We start from the raw sequence: 18417 nt of genomic DNA, 5'->3' as shown, positions 1-18417 counted from the left end.
CGTGTCTCAAATAAGATCGTTCACAAACATGATCCCTGCACCATCTAATGTATAGCGTCTTATTAACTCACTGTCATGCATTGTGCGCAACACATTTCTTCTCCCTCTTCATGTTTTGTCCATTTTCTCCACAGCTAAAGAAACTCTTAAGCCTCGTAAAAGGCCTCGTCCGTACTTCTAACAATTTTGGACCTTAAGACCTCTTTTAAGGGTTAAGATGCTTTCTGAATTACTTTTTTCTTTACTAGGATCTTTTCTTTCATTTTAAGGGGAAACACACACATTTCTAAGAATTTTCTTAGAATTTTGTTTCTAGGAGCAACTCTTAGTGCTAAGATTTTTCATGAATATGGGCCCAGGAGTTCAACCGTAATTATACGAAGCTACGAGAATACCTTTAATGCGTAAAAAATAAATATATTGTTGAATAAAGTCTCATTATTTGTCTCCTCCGTGTCCCCTTGGTGCCATTTTGGAGAGTATTCGCTGAACGTAAACAAAGATTCAGATCAAAGTGTAAACAACGCAGAAAACGTACCCGCGTGCTTACGTATGCGATACTCTCCACGGCTGAACCCCTGATGTCACATGGATTATTTTAACGATGCTCTTACTATGTTTCTAGACCTTGATCGTGGTAATTACATTGCTGTCTATGGGAGGGTCAGAGAGCTCTCAGAATTCATCAAAAATATCTTGTATAATTTGTGTTCTGAAGATGAACAGAGGTCTTATGGGTTTGGAACGACATGAGGGTAAGTAATTAATGACAGAAACTATCCCTTGAAGAGAAAAAAAGTTTAAAAATGTTTAGACCTTACAAACAGAAAGAATGATACATAGATTGCAATTCAGTATATTCCTTTTTCTGTCATTGCAATTCATCTTCACGTGAAGCGTGGTCAATTCAATTCAAATTCTAACACAAGAATTAAATACAGAACAAAGAGAGCAAATCTCCAACCCTAGTTTAGAGTAAACACTTAAAAAAAAAAAAAAAACATCTATAAATAAATATGATTTGAGTATAAAGTATATGTATAAGTATAGTACAAGTATTCAACTGAAAAATTATTTTATAAGAATTTTTTAATTTATTCTGTTAAATGAAGCCAAACAGCAATGGACCAAAATAAGTGCACTGTCTCCTCCTGGTTCAAACAAATGATATTGTTTTGTCTGATCCCGAAAAAGCCTGCTGCTTTTCAAACCTGAGGATATAATCACATTAAACTGGACGTAAAACTGAAATATTTAACCAGGACTCTTCATTATTATTTAAATGAACAAATAAAAAGTCCACCAGTTATCCAAATTATGTAAAAATGAATTACACTTTGTTTTAACAAACATATGGCACCAGTTGAGCATCTTAATTTAGCATTCTGATTCTGGCCTGCTACTGATTTTCAATACTCTTCAGCCATTACCAGTACAGTCAGAGCCGACCAGCCAGTAAAGGGGTGGCTACCCTGCCCCCTTCCAGTGCTATCATTGTACTGTTCCCAGATGTATCCAGTGTCCATATACTGCTTGTAAACATTATTGATGAGGTTAGTCCTGAGCTCTTGATATAGGGTAGCTGCCTTCTCTTTGTATGGCCCTTCTTTGCTCCCATAATGATGCAGTGCTCTAACTGCCAGGTAGTTGATGTTGATCCAGATCGCTCCTCGCCAGTAGGGGGCATCGTGTTCCGTGTTCCTCTTCATGTAGAGGGGATCCGAGCGCGAGAGAGAGCGCAGGCCATAGGGTGTCCAAAGGCGGTGAGGATCTTGAATGTCCCGCAAAATATACTCAATTTTTGGGGAGTCTGGTGTCAGAATTTGTAGCAAGAATGGAAAAAGGCTAACATAGCCTAATGCATTCACGTACTGCGGCTTAGGGGCTTTACGAACAGAGCGAACCAACCGTGCGACTGGGAACTGGTGCCGTGGTTGTCCAGGAGGCACAAACACTTTCTCCTGCTGAAGTGAGACTGCCTGAGTGTGATTTCCGTAATCACTGAAGGTGTGCAGATTCTCGGACCAATGAAGTTTGTTTAACAGATCATTATTGCTGAGAGCATGATGGGTGTTTTCGTACACCTGGTGGGGTTCCCCAAGTATTCGCGCCACATTTGCCATGATGCCAGAGGCCAGGGTCATCCAGCAATACAAGTCCACATGCCTCTCATCAGCAGATGGGTGGGAAGCCCGTGGGTAGTCATCTAGGCCAGAGGTCAGGGTCTTGGGATTTAGGAAAAGGTTGGTGTCTTTGTCCCGTCCTCGCCAGCGGTAGGAATTGGAAATTGGTCCAGCTTGTGTGGTGTTAAACCACTCAAACCAAATCTGCAGTCTTGGGTACAATCTTCTCAGGAAAGGAATCATGGTTTGAGAAGACGGCAACTCTGGTTGAGCATCCAGCTGTTCCAGTAACTCTTGTAAGGCCAAGAAGAGCGTGGGCGGGTTAGCGTTTTCGTTGTGCTGCACGATAAACTCAGACGGTACTTTGCTACGAGCTTCATCATCCAAGATTTGTTCGCGTGGGATCCAGCCCTCTACATTGATCAGATCGAGCCAGTGCGCAATGACCTCCTGTGTTAACCGAGTGTCCCATTTGCTGATGAGAAGCTGATGAAATCCTTCGTCCCACAGAAAGCCCCTTGGAAAGAAAGAGCGAGATGGTACTGCCGTAAACAGCGGACCCTCAGGGTAAAGCACAGGGTGCTCGTTGTAAGCCGACTGGACAATCGACTGTCCGAAAAAATATCCCATGCCACCAAGCATGTTGCTTAAAGCTGCCTTAGCAAATTCAATCTGTGAAGTAGTGAACCCTTTAGCTTGGAGGCCAAAAGAACTCTCAAACTTCTCATCAAACGCCAACTTACGCTTCTCCAGCTCGTCCGTAAGAACAGAGCCCACAAGTTGATTTGGCCGTTCCTGGAAGCTCCCGGATTCAAACAAAACTTCAATCTGGAAAGGGGTTTGTACAGTTACTTGATGCACCACAAAATCACTCTCCATCTTGGGATCTTTCTGTTGGTTCTGGTGGTTAGTGGCTTGGTAAGAATCCACGGCAAAATACAATCTTTTTTCACCTTTGGAAGGACTGAAAGTGAACTTGTAATTTAGGCTGTTCTTCACTATATCTGTTAGCTTATCAAGACCAGGGCTCTTAGTTTGCAAGTAATTATATCTGAAAAGAAAAACAGTAAAGATACAGTAACTTGTTAAAATAATAAGACAGAAAACCTTATTTTATCATAATTGTTTGTCCTTATCTGAGAATCATACTAATAGTAAGAGTTCATGAATATTAGAATACACTAATTTCCAAAACTAAAATAGTTTACCTTATTTTGTTGCTTTTTGTTAAAAAAAAAAAAAAAAAGGTGCAAATAAATCAGTTAATAATATATTAACAAATATTAGTAACTATTAATAAAAAAATTAAAAAAAAAACACTATAATAAATATTGCTTTAATTATTTGTTACTGTTATATTGTTTATTCTGTTGCAGTAAACTACTGCTAAAATCCCAACAATCCTCTCTATTACTATTGTTAACAATACTACTTACTACAAAAGCTTGTAGTGCACAAGAAATGTAAGATACCTGGCATATTTGCCACTAGCACCTTCCCCTGCAGTGGGCTTGCCAAACGTAATCTTGAAGTTGCCAAGCTCCTCAGATGTTCCAGTCACAGAGCTCAAGCGATTTTTCTCTTCTACATGAGCCTGCAATGAACCTTGAACATCTGTAGCTGCATAGAACATCAGCGAGATCACAGGACCCGAAGAAGCAGTGCTCTGCCAATCAGAAACAAAGACAGACTTGATGTGATGAACCAATTTCGATACTGAGATAAAAACTATAATTCTAAATGTTTGTATGATTTTGTGTTTATCAGAAGTAACTACTTTATATCATATTAATGGAACTACCAGAAAGCTGTGATGTTATGTGGATCTGATAAACTATGTCTTCTACCATACTTTACAGTATCTGACCTTCAGAAAATCATGCAAATTGTATATTTTCAATTAAATTTAATTGAATTAATTTTGTATTGGATTGGCCTTCAATCCGTGACCCTCTTAAAGACCTAAACCTGTTCACATATCAACGTTGCCACAATGTTGTCATGACGTTTGAAGTAATTTCTGCTTAATGGATAAATATTTTATAGAGATTGTCCTAATAAGGAGCAATTTCTTGCAATGGAATATTCGACAGTAATATATATATAGCTCCATTACTTTTTTTAAAATTTATTACTTTCTTGAATACCTCATTTTTAAAAATCACTGATATTTCCAGGTTTTCCAGGACTGTGACAACCCTGACATCCCCTGACTGTGCATTGAAAACAACTAATATCTTTGTGGTATTTTACTCTTATTATATTAGAATTTAAATATCCTAGTATTTGACAATATTAAAATAATAAATCAGTTAGTTCTGGCTGTTAAACACAAACTGTTAGAGCATTACTCTTTACTTACATGTTGTTTTGCAGTAATCCTCCAAGTCCAGTCTCCACCATGATCTCCACCCATACGCTTCACAAACTCTGTGGTCAGGGTGAATTCACGGTCATGGACCTCCTGGACTCCAAATGAGACTCCGTCATGCATTACCCACCCGTAGCCCAGCAAATGGTCCCCTTGCTCACAAGTGTGCCTAAGATTTCCATCCATTTCAGCAAATTGACGCATCCACATTAAGCCTAATTAGATCAATAGAAAAAGGCAGGCTTGTAATAACCTCAAATCATCACAAAGACAAGTAAAAATATAGAAAAGGTGCATAAAGTGTGAATCTGAAACACCCCACCTGTCACAACAGATCTGGGACTTCTTGTTTTCATCCCGAAGTACACCTGGGGCCGATAGGTACCCCAATATCTTTCAGGAGACACAGCAGGACTTGAGCTATTAGAATCCAAGACCCGTGGAGAGGAGTGCAAGGTCACAACCCTCCTGGCCAAGGATGAGCGCATATAAAGGGCATAGAAGAACCAGATAAGACTGAAGATACACAGACCGATGGATATATTGATAAACACCTTCCCAATGTCAGTTTTCTTCTTCTTCTCCTTGCGTGGGGGAGCTGGTGTTTTTTCCTCCTTTCTTGGGCTAGGTACATCATCACCTGTTGCAACCCTCTTCCTCCGCCTACCCATCTTTCTTTTGACCTGAGCAAGCTGGTCTGGGGACAACAGTCATTCAAATGCACCTGCAAATCACCACAAGTCAAGAGGTTTTGACTACAGTTAACACAGTGATTACAGCATAAGATGCTCATAGACTACTAGTATATACACTTCTGTCCTATAATAGTGCATTTACGGGAATGAAACGGGACTATAATATTAATTTTGCCCCTAAAACAGGACTATAATTTTACACTGCGTACAAGATGATGCAAATTGCATAAACAACTGGCTAGCTAAACAACAGAATGAGGAAATGAATGAGCGAGCGAGCGAGCAAAAGAACGGATGAATGAATGAATGAAAGAATGAATGAGATTAAACTCGTCAATGTCTATTTACCACGTCTGCAGTTATCATTATTTCTGTAATAAATGTGAACGATGCAATGCGCAAATGAACTATAACAAGGCAAGCATACTTTATATTTTACCTTATGTTACCTTATGTACGTGTCAGTACTGTCTACTGAACTTAATCAGCAGCACGGACACTTCCGCATTTCTTAGCGAAGCTGACGACAATCGTAGATTCATGGTCACTGTTATTCAAAATAAAAGTCCTCCAGCGGCATACTTTTGCTGCCGACACTTTCAATGAAAAATTAAAAATGAAAGCACTGTCAGCATTTACTCTTCACCCTTTAGTCATCATCACCATCATGTCGTTCAAAACCTAAATGGCTTTCTTTCTTTTAACACAAAACAAGATGTTTTGATAAATGTCTTTTGATAAACTGTTTTTGACCATACAGTGAAAGACATTTTATTTTGTGTTCTACAGAAGTAGGCTATAGGCTACGTGTTTGGAATGACATGGTGAGAAAATTATGTTAGAATTTTCATTTTTGGGGGTGAACTATACATTTAATATTCCTATAGCTGAAAGATATTTTAAATTCAGTCAAATTTCTGACAATAGTAGTTAGCCTAAATAAAATCATTGATTCATCGTCCTTTTAGGATAATCAGTGAAACCAAGAAGCACATTTTCCCAAAACATGGAAATGGTTTACAACATTGAATGTTATCAATAAATAGCCTAATACATTTCTATACTTAACTCCAAAAAGTTATAGAAATATTACAAAAATGCTTCAGAACATAACATATGCCAAAATAGATGTAATTTTCAGTTCAGGTAGGAACTGGTATAGTGCTTTGCAACCAGCTTAACTTCACAGAAAACATCTCACAATGAATTGTGTTTTGTGCGAAAGTGAAAGTATCGTTGCAAATTGCTATTCATACATTTTTTTTTGTGCAAATCTTTCTACTGAAAGTAACCTAACTAGACTGCCCAGACAAAAGAAGTACAGCTAAATAGACAGATAAATACAGTAAAACCAGTTTGAGGCACATTCCTTCATTTAAGGGCCACCTTCTAGACTGATATATAAATGGTCCATCATAAGGAGGGCAGAACGATTTACAGTAGAATTGTGCATGACGTGGATAACCAGCAGAGAATCCTCTTCCGGCTGTTATCAAGAATTGAGGTAGGCTATAATAGCCATTTCATAATATTTATCTTATTTGTCTTTAAATTTGTGATTATGCATATCTTATTGTTTTATTTATTTACTTATTTTTCAGAGTAAGCCATAATGACTCAAAATTCGCTCTATAAAATTATCATCCTCTTTGTCATTCTGCACAATGAAGAAAGGTCTCTGGCTTTCAAGGTTCTCCTAACTAGTTCCGTTACCCACCAAGAAATAACGCAAAAAGCAATTTTACAAACAACAGCAGATGTCTGTAAGGCTCAGGCACTTCAACAAGGAAGAGATTTTGTGCTGGTGGGTGAAGTTATGCTGATGGTTATAAAATTGATTCATTAACTGCTTGTTTTCTTTTTTACATTTTGAGGGTAGCCTATAAATAAATTACTAAACCAGAAATGCACATTATGACAACATATTTAAAACATTTTAAGCTGCAAAGGTAGCCGGGCTAAAGGTGACTGAACAGAATTTTCTTTTACCAACTTTTTTTCAACTTGCAAGTTCATGTCAAAGTTATTTTCGTAAACGAAAACTGAAACTAAGACTAAAACTATTGGTCAAAAAACATTTTCGTTAGCTGAAATAAAATTACAATTTCTAAATACATGAAAAACTAAACGAAACTAACAACAGTAACTGAAAAACTAACGAAAATAAAACAATAATTAGCAAAAATAAATAATCGTGTTCGTGATTTAATAAGCTCTCATGCATTCTGTGCCAGAAAATCGGAGTTGTTGTTGTTCAAATGTGGTTGTTTAGGGAAACAGGTGGCGCTTCATGCACGTGAGCTTGCTAATTATTATTTTATTTTCGTTCGTTTTTCAGTTACTGTTGTTAGTTTCGTTTAGTTTTAGTTTTTCATTTATTTAGAAATTGTAATTTTATTTCAGTTTACGAAAATGTTTTTTGACCAATAGTTTTAGTCTTAGTTTCAGTTTTCTTTTACGAAAATAACCTTGGACGGGACATACAGTGTGCACCGGTGCAAAAAATCCAACAAATTAATGCATTGAAAACACAGATGGACAAAAATAAAGTTTACAGAGTTTCAATGACGATTGCAAAGAACAAGCCTGAGTCCCAATGTGCACACTGTCCATGCTAAATTCTATATGATATTAGTCATTTTTAATACTATTTAGGCCAGATAGGGTGGATAGTGTGCACTGGGACGCAGGGCATGTTTCCTCAAATCCAGCACTGGAGGGCCATTGTCCTGCAGAATTTAGCCCCGACCCTGATAAAAACTCAACTGCCTGATGCTGTCTATTAACTCTGAAAACCTTGATTAACATGTTGTTTGTAAACTATTGGCATGAATATTGCATCTTTTATATGAATGAATAGGAACATGAATATGAATTAATAAATTGTATACATATAAGCTGCATATTTTTGGTAATAATTATTATTATTGTAAATAATTATTTTATTGTCATTATTAAGAGGTTTGCACAAGAGTCAACTGTAAACTGCAAACATTCAACTTTGCTTAAATTAAATGTCTTGTTTGGTCTACACTGGAAGTGTTCCATTAACTCTGTTAAACTATAATTACTAAAACTGAAACTAAAATAGGCTATATAAAAACTAATTAGAAATGTGTTTACAAAATAAAAACTAAACTAAAACTAACAAAACCATTAATGAAACTAACTAAAACTAAACTGAAATTATAGGAAATTTGCAAACGATATTAAAATAAAAACTAATTTAAAAATTAAAAACTATAATATCCTTGGTTCATGTCATACTAAAGACCAAAGTCACAGTCTGTAAACACTGTCCATATGCGCAGGTCCATTTTTCTAGTGGCATGGACAACAGTGAATGTGCAAATGATTGAATATTTAAAAAAAAAGTACCTAGATGCATTGAATGTGTCTGTCCATTCATTTTCACGAATGAAGACTGTGAGAGACATACAATCTATTCAAAAGGAAAGTACTTCATGTCAGTGTTTGCATGTCTTTTCTGTTTCAGCCAAGTGTATTGACAGTTGAGTCTCTGACAAAAGCTTGCTCGTCTCCAGCATCAGCCAAAGGTTTCCAACAAGCCATTAGTAGAGTTCGCAATCAAAATGCCTGGGTTGATGGAAAATATTTCATGAGTGCAAGACGCCACTTTGATGACGAGACTTTTTTGAAGGGCCGGGACCTTATCACAGAAGGTGTCAAAGCTGTTAAAGCTGCTGCCCAACAGGGTAATTATGAAACAGCAAGAAAGCGGTTGGGTGAGGCGCTACATACTCTACAGGTGTGTCAATAGAAAGAACTAGATCATTTGTCCCAGCATTTTCATGACTTTTGTAGACAGAACAGATGCAAACAGATTATTATTATTATTTAAATTTTTTGATTAAAATGTTTAATTAAAATGCTCTAAAATATAAAAATATCTATGTGAAGAATTTCAATAAAAGGGGTATTCTGGAGTCAAGTAAAAATGAGGCAAAGAAGGGTTAAATGATTTAGCAGAGCTCACACAACCAAAGGCTATACAAATTGATGGATTAAAGCAATAGTTAGTGTTTTATAAAAAAATGATATTATAAAGTGATATTTTATGTGCTTGAGTGTACATAAATGTGTAATCAAAACCATTTGTGTCATTGGCCTCCTTGTATGTTTTTAAAGGATTTCTACAGTCACAGCAACTGGATAGAACTGGGGAACCAATTCCCATTCTCCAACCTGACCAGACCTGATAGTCAAATAAACAACATTGCAGGTATGGCAAACAATTAAAGTGGCATTATATATTTTTCTGTTCTTTACAGTTCATGTTGTTGCACATGTTGCAAATAATTGAAAATACATTAGTTGCAAATACTAATTGCAAATACATGAATGATTATTCATACAATACATATTAATGCATTCATACATACTGTGATGTCTAAGTCATGAAAAAATGTTTGAATAGGTGCTTTTTAGTGGCTTTTAATTAATAGTCGAAACGATTCACTGAAATTATTCACCTAACTGAACTGAACTCACAAGTTCACAAGTTAAGTGAACACTAAACTAAATTGAATCAAACTAATTCAAAATGCCCCACATCCAGAATTTAAGCAAATTCTCTGGCAAAACAAGCAAAAACTATTGATTCATATGCTGTGCAAAAATATCAGTTCAGAACTCTTTTTGGATTTCTATATTTTTCTATATTTAAAGAACCTACAAGACCCACTTGTAGAAACTGTGATGGAGGTAACTGTAGTAACAATATACTGGAAGACATCATACGAGAGAAAAAACTGACATCAGGATACTTTGGACTCTTCAAACCATCTGGTACTGAAATTTTGATATCCTAAGAATCAATCAATCAATCAATCAATTAATACAGTTTAAACTAATCAATACATATTGAATATTACAGGGAAATGTAGCCACGGAACTTACTTTGACATTTCAAGTTGGTTTACACCTAAAGGTGGAATCAATAAAGATTCACGATCATCTGAGCATGGCTACCTTCATGATACTGCTGCGACGGTGGCCATCGCTGCGACCAAAGAACTTCTGGAAGACATTAGAGGTTTTTTGGGAGACTCTAACTTTTTGAGGTAGGTTTACTTTTTATTTTTCTGCTTTTTAATCAGATGCCATGATCAGTTAATTAAATGTGTCCCCGAATGACAGACCTAAGTGAATCCCATAAAAAGAACCATCAGAGAAATTCTGACTTACAATATGAGTGGGGTACTTCTGTTCACAGTTCACACATGACACTTTCTTGCTTTCAGCATTATATTGTGCAACTGAATGGAACAGGTATCAAAGTTTCAAAATTGACTATAAAGGCCTTTTTTTTTTTTTCAGTTGGCATTAACATGCCAGACTGGATCATTACCCAATCAGAAAAAGCACATTTACGTCCACATAATATAAATTACGCATCTGATCAGATCTGATAAATCTGATCTCTTTTCCCCATGGAATATTTCAATCAGAGATACACAATTAATAACAATAATAAATATAAGTATGGCTGCCAAAAATAACTAATACTGAAAAATACTGATTACCTAGAATTATATATACAGTGAGGAAAATAAGTATTTGAACACCCTGCTATTTTGCAAGTTCTCCCACTTAGAAATCATGGAGGGGTCTGAAATTGTCATCGTAGGTGCATGTCCACTGTGAGAGACATAATCTAAAAAAAATCCAGAAATCACAATGTATGATTTTTAACTATTTATTTGTATGATTGCAAATAAGTATTTGAACACCTGTCTATCACCCACGATGACAATTTCAGACCCTCCATGATTTCTAAGTGGGAGAACTTGCAAAATAGCAGGGTGTTCATATACTTATTTTCCTCATCAGATTCAGACTCAAACATGTCAGTGATTGATAAAAAATAATTTAAAAGAAAAAAACACATTGCAAATTGAATTGTTGATGAATGGATCATCCAGTCATCAACAGTTCAATTTGCAATGTGTTTTTTTCTTTTAAATTATTATCAATCACGAACATGTTTGAGTGCAAAAATACAGTTCTAATCATGTTCAGTATGTGACGCTGATTCTGTAATCTTGCCAATGTTCTTAATAACAATAAATTTGTGGACACTGTGTAAACAAGAAATTCACTGTGTAGTGTTGACAGCTTCACTTATTGCTAATGGGAGTTTTTGGGAGATTGCAGAAATCATTGTCAACACTGAACCAAAGTGATTGACAGCATCAATTGTTATAAAGGCAGTGTAGAGGAGACCGGGGGCATAACTCACAGGTTATAAAGGTGGGCAGTTGTACCAATGAAAAATAAGTCATATTGACCCACTGTATCTCAAATAAAAGCCTACCTCAAAGTAATCACTTTACTGCTGTTGTATCTAATAGTGTTACTTTTTTTTTTTTTTGTATATGGTTCAAATTCTTTTAGATGTCAGGCATTATGCATTCAAAAACAAAAAAGTCTATTTCTACTGTTCTAGTGGTAACTAGATTTTAATTGTATATATATATTCAATATTAAGGTATTGAGTAAATATATATTTACTCAATACCTTAATCAGCTGATGAGTCAAGAACAATCAACCAAGCTTCCTCAAGGGAATTCCTGACGTGTGTCTGTAAGAATTTCAGTTCACCCTTGACTACTTTGGCATCAGGACAAGCAGATCCGAATACATTCTGATCACAAACATGTTTATACACTTGTCTTTTCATATGTGGACAATATCTGGATACAGGTTGCATTTCAATGCCAAGTGTAAATGGGGCAAAAATGAACAATTAAAACTAATACAGACTTAGTTGAAAAATAGATTCCTTTGGTATGTAGGCCTTTGAATTAAATTAGTTTGGGGCTTTGCATGTAAATGCCACCTTTTCAAGCAATCATGAATACTACTTTCCTCGTCTTGGTCTTTCTCCCTTAGGTTGATGGGATTTTCTCAGAATTCAGTACTGTGCTTTGCAATTGATACCACAGGCAGCATGGGAGATGACATTGATGAAGTACGAAGAGTCACTTCCAACATTACTGACAAGATGAGAGACACTGTATCAGAGTACATTCTGGTGCCATTTAATGATCCTGGTTAGAGACGTTTGTATTATTTGTTTTCATTTATTTCACAGAGAATATGTGTGTACCTCTGAAGAAATGACAGAAATTACTACAAAATCTAAACTCAAGAATATAAACAACCAGCAAGTAATTATGTGTGGAAACATTACCTGATTTACATTACTTTAGTATCTTATTATGTATAATAATATATTATTAACTGACCCTTTTACACTCCCAAAGACTTTGGACCACTAATAAGAACAACAGATCCGGATGAGTTCAAATTACAAATTAATGCCCTTCAACCACATGATGGAGGAGACACACCAGAGCTCAGCCTCTCAGGACTCAGGGTATGCATTTGAATTATATACAGTTGAATTATATATTGTATTACTACATGTTTGTGAACATGGGGAGCGCATGTACAGAAAACTATATATAAATATAAATATTGGTTAATCATTTTGTATCCTAATCAACAGATTTCAAACTATTTCTTTTCTTTGCTTTTTCTCCCAGCTGGCTCTGACTGGTTCACCTCCCCAGTCTAAGATATTTGTTTTCACAGATGCTGATGCAAAGGACAAAGAGTTAAACAACACTGTATTGGCACTGATTGAAAGTACAAAGTCTGTTGTATGTATTAAAAAGTTATTTTAATATTATGGACATAATCTATTCTGAATCTGTTATGGCCATAAACATATACTTTGCCAATTAAACAAGCTGAATTCCTTCTCAAAAGAGTATCAAGTTATAATTTCTTGACACTATCTCACCTAATATGCATATTGAGTACAAATAAATAACAGTGCTTGTTTTCATTTTATTTTATACTACTGCATTTATGAACCAAACTAATAAGAATAAGAAGCAATGTTTAGCATTATAAAACATTTCTGAACAATCCTATTTAAACCACTTTTTCTATTTTGACACACTTAACACTCTGAAGATGTACATACATTTAGCCCTTGTACCCACAAGCGTTTTGTAAAAATGTAGTATTGAGTTATGTATGCTTTTCTAAATATTTGCATACTATTCTCTGATCTGAAAATAGTATATGAAAAAATAAAGAAGTTCTTATAAGAGTGTTGGTTACTCATTGGTTGATTGGTTACACATTTATTTGTATATTATTTTTATGATTTGGTAGCTCTGTTTTTTATATTATTTGGTAGGTCTAAATAGATGAGTTGCTAAACTGTGTAAGTCAATAAATCACATTTTCTCTGCTACTTTTTTATAGGTGAACTTCATGTTGACTAACAGTCTTGCTGCTCGTCGGAGAAGGAGCGGGGATCCGAATCAGGGCCAGAGTCAGCATTACTCCACCAGGATCTCCAATCCCTTAAATCAGGTCTATGTGGATTTGGCTCTGGCCTCTGGAGGACTGGCAATTGAGGTCACCAAAGCAACACTTCCTCAAGCCACCAGCATTATAGCGGATGCCTCCACATCTGCTCTAGTAATGAAATCAATATCTCAAAACTTTCACACAGTGTAGTAGTCGTATTAAGTTTTTCACAGTCACATAGTTGAATAAGAATCCTCACCATCCACAATAGTGAAGAATATGTTTTTAAAAATGCGTTTCATTGAGATATCAAGTACCCAAAATCTGTATGAATACAACATTATCTATGTGTCTTCAGGTAACTGTTTTTCAAACTGTAAAGAAATCAGGAAAAGCAGAAACCTACTCTTTCACTGTGGACTCCTCACTGAAAAATATGACAATCTATATTACAGGCAATTCTCTAGCGTTCAACATCACAAGCCCATTAGGTATGTAGACAAATACTGAGCACGGTATTACAAATAAATTATCATATTTATTATCAATGATCTGTTTTGATGACATTATTTACCTCCACAGGGGATTCTCAGACCAATGAAGAATTAAGTGGAAAACTGGGGTTGGTTGAGCATGTGGGCAACTTTTACACAGTGCGTCTGACTATCCTTGATCCAGTAGGCCTTTGGAACATTTACATTAGCTCATTACAGCCCTACACCATCAAAGTCCTTGGTAACTTTTTTCAGTCTCATACATTTACAAATGTCGACAAGGCACTAGAGGTACAGTATATATATAAAAATGTTACAATAAAATGTTATACTGTAAATACATTTACAGCAAGGTAAATAGGACTGTAAACATTAATACAGTATTTTTTACTGTAAGTTAGACTTTTACATTCTACAGGAAGTTTCCTGCAAGTTTTGTAATGCTTTCAAAGTGAAATTTCCAGTAAGTGGTGCTAAAGGCAACGTTTTATTACATTGGTTGTACATATCTAGGAAGTTCAGAAATGAAATGTCCAGTGAGTAGCACTAACAGGTTAATGCTCTATTGAGTTTGAAAATAAAAGTTGGCCTTCACAAAAGCAAACTTGAGAAAGATGCATTTGCTGAAGCAACCATTCCATTTTTATCTTACTTCTACAAGTCTTTTAGCTCTTTTATCATGACTTGTGTTTCATGTGACTTGCACCCAGGTAATTCTGTACCAGGTGAGCTAACAAGCAAATTTACTACATCAAAAAAGCCATAAATGCAGTATGGAGATGGTTTACATAATGCAAATGTTAAAATGTGTAAGTTTATTGAGGTCATAAAACTTATATGGTTTTGAGGTCATAATGTATTGTGCAAGGAACATGCAAGTGCAAGGGAAAAAAGTCTTTATTAGTTTTTATTTAATCATAATTTATGTGAAAATGAATACAATGAAGTTAGTGTTACTGCCACTAGTGTTGATTTCAGATGGAAACAACAGTGTGTTTTATATAGGCCTACAGTGTAACCTGTTTGTGACTAATATGTTTCTGGTAAGTTGCATGTTTGGCAACAATTCTTTGAAACTCTTTTATTTCGAAAACAGACATGTTGGAAGGTTCATTTTGTGCCCAAAATAGTGGTTATGTAAATAGTGGTTCAATGAGCATGAGGAACCATTTTCATATACGAGTCGTGACCTTAACCTTCTTGACCTTAACCTTCTTGAAAGTCGACTTTACAAAGTGGTTTGACATTAAAATTGCCAATATAAGATCTCAGCCAAAAAATTTATGCAACTCTTAAAGGAAGAAACTGTTGCAAGTGTGCCACTTTTTTGTACAGGCAGGGTAAATTTGACTCCAGCACATCCCAAAGACTTTCAATGGGTTAAGGTCAGGACTCTGTGGTGACCAATCTTTCACAGATTGAGGCTGATGAATTTTGTCATTGTCATGCTTGAATATGTATATGGGTATGACAACATGGTTTATAGAGAAATAAAAAAAACTACACACTGAATTATTTAGGGTTAAACATTTTTTTTTTTTTTTGCCAAACATACCAGAAACATAATAATAGCTGCAAAAACGATTCAGTCCTAAAATCTTAAGTATTTGCTTATTTAAATCCAGATGGCACCTTTTTTGATCAGGAAATATATTCATCTTTAATTTACTTACTGAATTACCAGGTCAAAGTGACATTGACTTCCTGTTCAACTTTGTGGAGCTAAATGAAGGCGCTCATTCAGGCTACAGTGAATTAAGCGGCAGACCAAGTGAGTGAACATAACGCATAGCCTATATGAACAATAAGCAACTTATGCAACAACTCGTATTTTTTCCTCTCTCTATTGCTCTTTCTCTGCTACAGACAGTAACGTCACACTACTGCTTACCGTCATGGGTGGGGACTCTGTTACCCCCACAGAGGTGGCTCTTGTGGAAACATCAGGATCCCAGATTATTATTGGAACCCTTGAAAAGATTGCAGATGGGGATTTCTTAGTCACAATGAACAGTGTCCCAGCAGGAGAATTTATTGTCCGTGTGATGGGGGAGAGGACTTCTTCACGCTCATCAAATGATTGCTTTCAGAGACAGTCCATCACTCAACACAGAGCTTCCAGTGTGGTTATTACTGTAAGATCAGGCTTTCTAACATTAGTTTAAAAAATACTCAGACAAAGTATTTTTTCTCAAACTATACTTAAAACTTTTCATCATACTATTTATACACTTAGGCTTGGACAGATGAGGTGTGGGAGCCTGGGAAGACATTGAGCATACCTTTTACGGTGGTATACAATGGCTCTGATGAGCTCTTCAGTATTAATGCCAGGAATGACCGTGGGTTTGCCATAGAATTTCCCAGCACCATGTCCGCTGGAAGTGGGATGAGTGGAAATAGCACAGTAAATCTAACTGCACCCTCAGACACCCCTTCAGGCACTGAAGTGACTCTCACTATCGAGGCAGAAACATCAGGCAAAAGTGATTTCAACTACGCTGTGCTTAAGCTTACAGTTGTTTCTCCGGTAACCATCTATCTAAAATCTACATTTCTGAATCTTGCTATATTAAGCAAAAAATATTTGAGAACACAAATAATATAACAAAAATAATGGACCTTAAATCTGAAATGTAAAATTTATCCATGAAAAGTTTGGGGTCAGTAAGATTTTTAATAAAAGAAACTAATAGTTTTATTAAGCAAGGACACATTAAATCGATCCAATACATTTATAATCTCACAAAGATTTCTATTTCTGTTCATAAAAGAATCCTGAAAACAAATATATCAAGACTTCCACAAAAATTCTAAGCAGCTGTTTTCAGCACTGTTAACAGTAAGACATGTATCTTGAATAGCAAATCAGAATATTAGAATGGTTTCTGAAGGATCATGTGACACTGAAGACTAGAGTAATGACTGCTGAAAACTCAGTTTTGCCATCACAGGAACAAGTCATTTTAAAATATATTACAACAGAAAGGAGAACTTTTAAATTGTAATATTTGACAATATTACAGTTTTACTGTATTTTGACCAAATAAATGCTGCCTTGGTAAGCATACAAGACATTTTTTTAAATCATGATAAAAATCATACTGACCACAAACCTTTGAACATTAGTGTGCAAATATATATATATATATATATATTAACATGTAAATCTATATAGCAACATACTTGGTTAGTTTTTATTAGTTTAGTTAATTAAATAATAAATGAATAATATCTGAAATCATTTTCCCCCACAAGATTACAGACTTCACCTCTCCAGTCTGTGAAATTATTAGCGTAAATGCTAACTGCTCAGGCAACTGTAGCCTGTCGTCATGGACTCTCTCAGCCAATCTTACCGATGGAAATGGGACGGGTATCATGTCTGTGACTCTGCGTCAGGGCCTTGGAACCCTCAACACTAGCACCACAACTGGAGATGGAGGCGTAAACGTCACTTTTGTGTTCTACAGTGCCTCTTGTTGTTCTGAAGTAATGGAACTGGTTGCTGTAGATGGAGCTGGAAATGTTGGCATATGCTCAAGATCAGTAACATCTGCTGTCACCACCACACCCAACACCTCCATGTCTACCGCTTCTACAACAAACAGCATGACTACAGCGACAGCAGCAGCAACAACAGCAACGGCAAAAACTTCCTCTCCCTCCACTAATGCCACAACTGACAGTGCTGGACACCATTTTTATCCACCTATCGGTTTTTGGGTTGGTGTGGGAGCCATTTTGCTTTCCCATGTATTATGGTTGTAACGGTTTTATTATTGCCTTAACACTAACATTCTATCACCCCTGCCAAACATTTTTTGAAATGATCAACACAGAGTCTGTGGGGTTTGACAAAATGTTTATGAATACTTGATTTAATATGTATACCTAAGATAATCGTAATTTCGGTTGACGGATTAAATAGATTGTTTTTGAACAGACAAATGGTGATGGTATTATAACTTACTGACAGTTTTTATACAAATGAAAAGAGGCATTTGTATTCAATTATATTTGTATCTATGAAAAGGGGCGTTTTTTTTTTTTTGCGATTTATAGATTAATCTGTTTTATAAACTTTAACATGCATGACAATTATATTAAATGTACTATATTCAATACTGCTTAATGGGTTTTGAATTATTGTTTTAGTGAACACCTGGGTATAACTTTACTAATGCTAAAGAACAAAGTCATTAATGTGAATAAACATGAAATTTCTCACGTTTACATGTGGGTTGAACATGTCTTTTCAAACTCCATAGCACAAGAACTTCAACTATAACTAGCCTTAACCAATCACAGCGTCTATAAATAATAGAAAAAAAACAAAACAAAACCTATTAATTCACCATAAATAGACAACTTTAAATCA

At 35.7% G+C, this 18417-nt stretch overlaps 2 protein-coding genes across 6 annotated transcripts; one reads left to right on the top strand and one right to left on the bottom strand.

Annotated features, from left to right (window-relative positions):
- Positions 1-780: 780 nt before the first annotated feature.
- Positions 781-5714, bottom strand: mogs (mannosyl-oligosaccharide glucosidase). Of its 4 annotated transcripts, none has more exons than XM_058789407.1 (6): positions 5639-5703; positions 5049-5218; positions 4817-4962; positions 4486-4709; positions 3596-3789; positions 782-3174 (listed from the first exon to the last, which is right to left on the bottom strand). In XM_058789407.1, exons 2-6 carry the CDS (start codon positions 5129-5131, stop codon positions 1410-1412), a joined length of 2412 nt encoding a protein of 803 aa, XP_058645390.1. In that variant the 5' UTR covers positions 5132-5218; positions 5639-5703; the 3' UTR covers positions 782-1409. The 4 variants fall into 4 exon arrangements, with proteins under 4 accessions (XP_058645371.1, XP_058645390.1, XP_058645362.1 ...); XM_058789397.1 differs by having other exon boundaries at positions 783-3174; positions 5629-5714; XM_058789388.1 differs by having other exon boundaries at positions 781-3174; positions 4817-5218.
- Positions 5715-6610: 896 nt separating this feature from the next.
- LOC131539098 (von Willebrand factor A domain-containing protein 7-like) lies at positions 6611-18272 on the top strand. 2 transcript variants are annotated; one of them, XM_058773426.1, is made up of 16 exons: positions 6611-6693; positions 6791-6993; positions 8686-8958; positions 9339-9432; positions 9879-9998; positions 10087-10273; positions 12106-12266; positions 12480-12592; positions 12762-12878; positions 13495-13713; positions 13901-14033; positions 14125-14277; positions 15721-15807; positions 15903-16171; positions 16273-16566; positions 17295-18272. In XM_058773426.1, exons 2-16 carry the CDS (start codon positions 6802-6804, stop codon positions 17805-17807), a joined length of 2925 nt encoding a protein of 974 aa, XP_058629409.1. In that variant the 5' UTR covers positions 6611-6693; positions 6791-6801; the 3' UTR covers positions 17808-18272. The 2 variants fall into 2 exon arrangements, with proteins under 2 accessions (XP_058629409.1, XP_058629417.1); XM_058773434.1 differs by having other exon boundaries at positions 6630-6693; positions 6860-6993.
- Positions 18273-18417: the final 145 nt, after the last annotated feature.

Source organism: Onychostoma macrolepis, chromosome 01, assembly GCF_012432095.1.
Source record: "Onychostoma macrolepis isolate SWU-2019 chromosome 01, ASM1243209v1, whole genome shotgun sequence".
Lineage (NCBI taxonomy): Eukaryota > Metazoa > Chordata > Actinopteri > Cypriniformes > Cyprinidae > Onychostoma > Onychostoma macrolepis.
The sequence above is the reverse complement of the archived record's forward strand: the minus strand, read 5'-3'. Positions and strand labels throughout refer to the sequence as shown.

What these genes read in the sequence shown, in the direction of transcription:
- mogs (XM_058789379.1), bottom strand. Translation starts at nt 5,165, where the DNA reads ATGGGTAGGCGGAGGAAGAGGGTTGCAACAGGTGATGATGTACCTAGC. An exon ending in TCCCAGATCTGTTGTGACAG is followed by an intron (nt 4,710 to 4,816) that starts GTGGGGTGTTTC and finishes TGATCTAATTAG; the next exon opens with GCTTAATGTGGATGCGTCAA. An exon ending in GCTAGTGGCAAATATGCCAG is followed by an intron (nt 3,175 to 3,595) that starts GTATCTTACATT and finishes TTTTCTTTTCAG; the next exon opens with ATATAATTACTTGCAAACTA.
- LOC131539098 (XM_058773426.1), top strand. Translation starts at nt 6,802, where the DNA reads ATGACTCAAAATTCGCTCTATAAAATTATCATCCTCTTTGTCATTCTG. An exon ending in GGTGCCATTTAATGATCCTG is followed by an intron (nt 12,267 to 12,479) that starts GTTAGAGACGTT and finishes ACACTCCCAAAG; the next exon opens with ACTTTGGACCACTAATAAGA. An exon ending in TTGAAAGTACAAAGTCTGTT is followed by an intron (nt 12,879 to 13,494) that starts GTATGTATTAAA and finishes ACTTTTTTATAG; the next exon opens with GTGAACTTCATGTTGACTAA.